General features: G+C 47.0%; 1 protein-coding gene across 1 annotated transcript; it reads left to right on the top strand.

Annotated features, from left to right (window-relative positions):
- Positions 1–1,281, top strand: LOC111624983. The gene has a single exon (XM_023367994.1). It carries the CDS (start codon positions 1–3, stop codon positions 1,279–1,281), a length of 1,281 nt encoding a protein of 426 aa, XP_023223762.1.

The following is a 1,281-nucleotide window of genomic DNA, read 5'->3' as shown; positions in this document are numbered from 1 at the left end:
ATGTACGTAGCTGTTATTGAGCCGATCCTAACCTATGGGTCAGAGGTCTGGGGGGCCTCTATCACTAAAGTGCACATAAAAAGGAAACTACTCTCGGCGCAGAGGCTGGCTTTAATATCCATTACTAAAGCTTACAAAACCGCGCCAACGGACGCACTACTGGCAACAGCGAATTTGGTTCCTATAGACCTAATCATCACAGAAAAGTTTTGGAGCCATCAGCAACGCAGACTGGCCAACCAGACCATCAGGCAACAACACTACATCAATACAATGGGAAACATGGTGGATAGCACAGTGCTTAACAACATTTCCGACCACATTAACCGGTTTGAACTGGACCACAACCAACGGCAAGTATTTTACCATCCCACCTTCTCCCTCGACGAGCACTTCAACATGGACGACCCCGAAGTCTCAACTGACTTCAGGGTATATACCGACGGTTCTAAATCAGAGGACGGGGTTGGATGCGCGATGGTTGTCATGAATAAATCCACAAACATCTACCAGGCTAGTTACAAGCTGGCTAACCACTGCACGGCCAACCAGGCGGAGTCCCTGGCCATCTACAGGGCCCTGCATTGGATCCATAATAACTATACCTACTATAACATCAAGACAATTACAATTTATAGTGACAGTCGTGTGGCCTTGCTACAACTAAAAAATATGAACAACAAGCACAACATTGTGCGCAATAGCATCACTCTTCTCACTAACATCAGGAACACCACTATTAACTTTTCCTGGGTCCGTGGCCACTCCGGGGTCCCTGGGAATGAGAGGGCCGACCTGTTGGCCCGCACCGCCCATACCTGGTGCCACAACACTTCCTACGACCTCATTCCGCCAACCTGGCTTAAAAACAACATCAGAGACTATACATGGAAGGTCTGGCAGGAAAGGTGGGAAACGAGCCATACAGGCAGGATAACCTATGGCTTCATCCCGAATGTTCGAAAAAGAAGCAAATATAAGCACTTCATCACAAACCACAGCATCACACAACTCATCTCAGGACATGGAAACTTCCGATCCTATCTTCGGAGGTTCCTGCAGAAGACAGACGGAAGGTGCCAGTGTAACCTAAACGAGGATGAAGACCCGACCCATATCATTTGGAACTGCCCCCTGTACTGTAATGAAAGAAGACAACTAATTGAAACTGTTCAAAGCAACAACGATTTATGGCCTTGCCAAAGTTATGCTTTGATCGAAAACAGCAAATACTACAAGGCGCTCAAGGGCTTTGCTACTGCCATCAAAATTTTGGACTAA

The sequence above is a fragment of the Centruroides sculpturatus genome, unplaced genomic scaffold (genome assembly GCF_000671375.1).
Source record: "Centruroides sculpturatus isolate CEXI.00-Female unplaced genomic scaffold, Cexi_2.0 scaffold269, whole genome shotgun sequence".
In the NCBI taxonomy this organism is placed as follows: domain Eukaryota; kingdom Metazoa; phylum Arthropoda; class Arachnida; order Scorpiones; family Buthidae; genus Centruroides; species Centruroides sculpturatus.
This window is presented reverse-complemented; position numbering and strand designations above follow the sequence as displayed.

Bases quoted from the DNA above. Each gene is read 5' to 3' on its own strand.
- LOC111624983 (XM_023367994.1), top strand. From the start codon at position 1: ATGTACGTAGCTGTTATTGAGCCGATCCTAACCTATGGGTCAGAGGTC.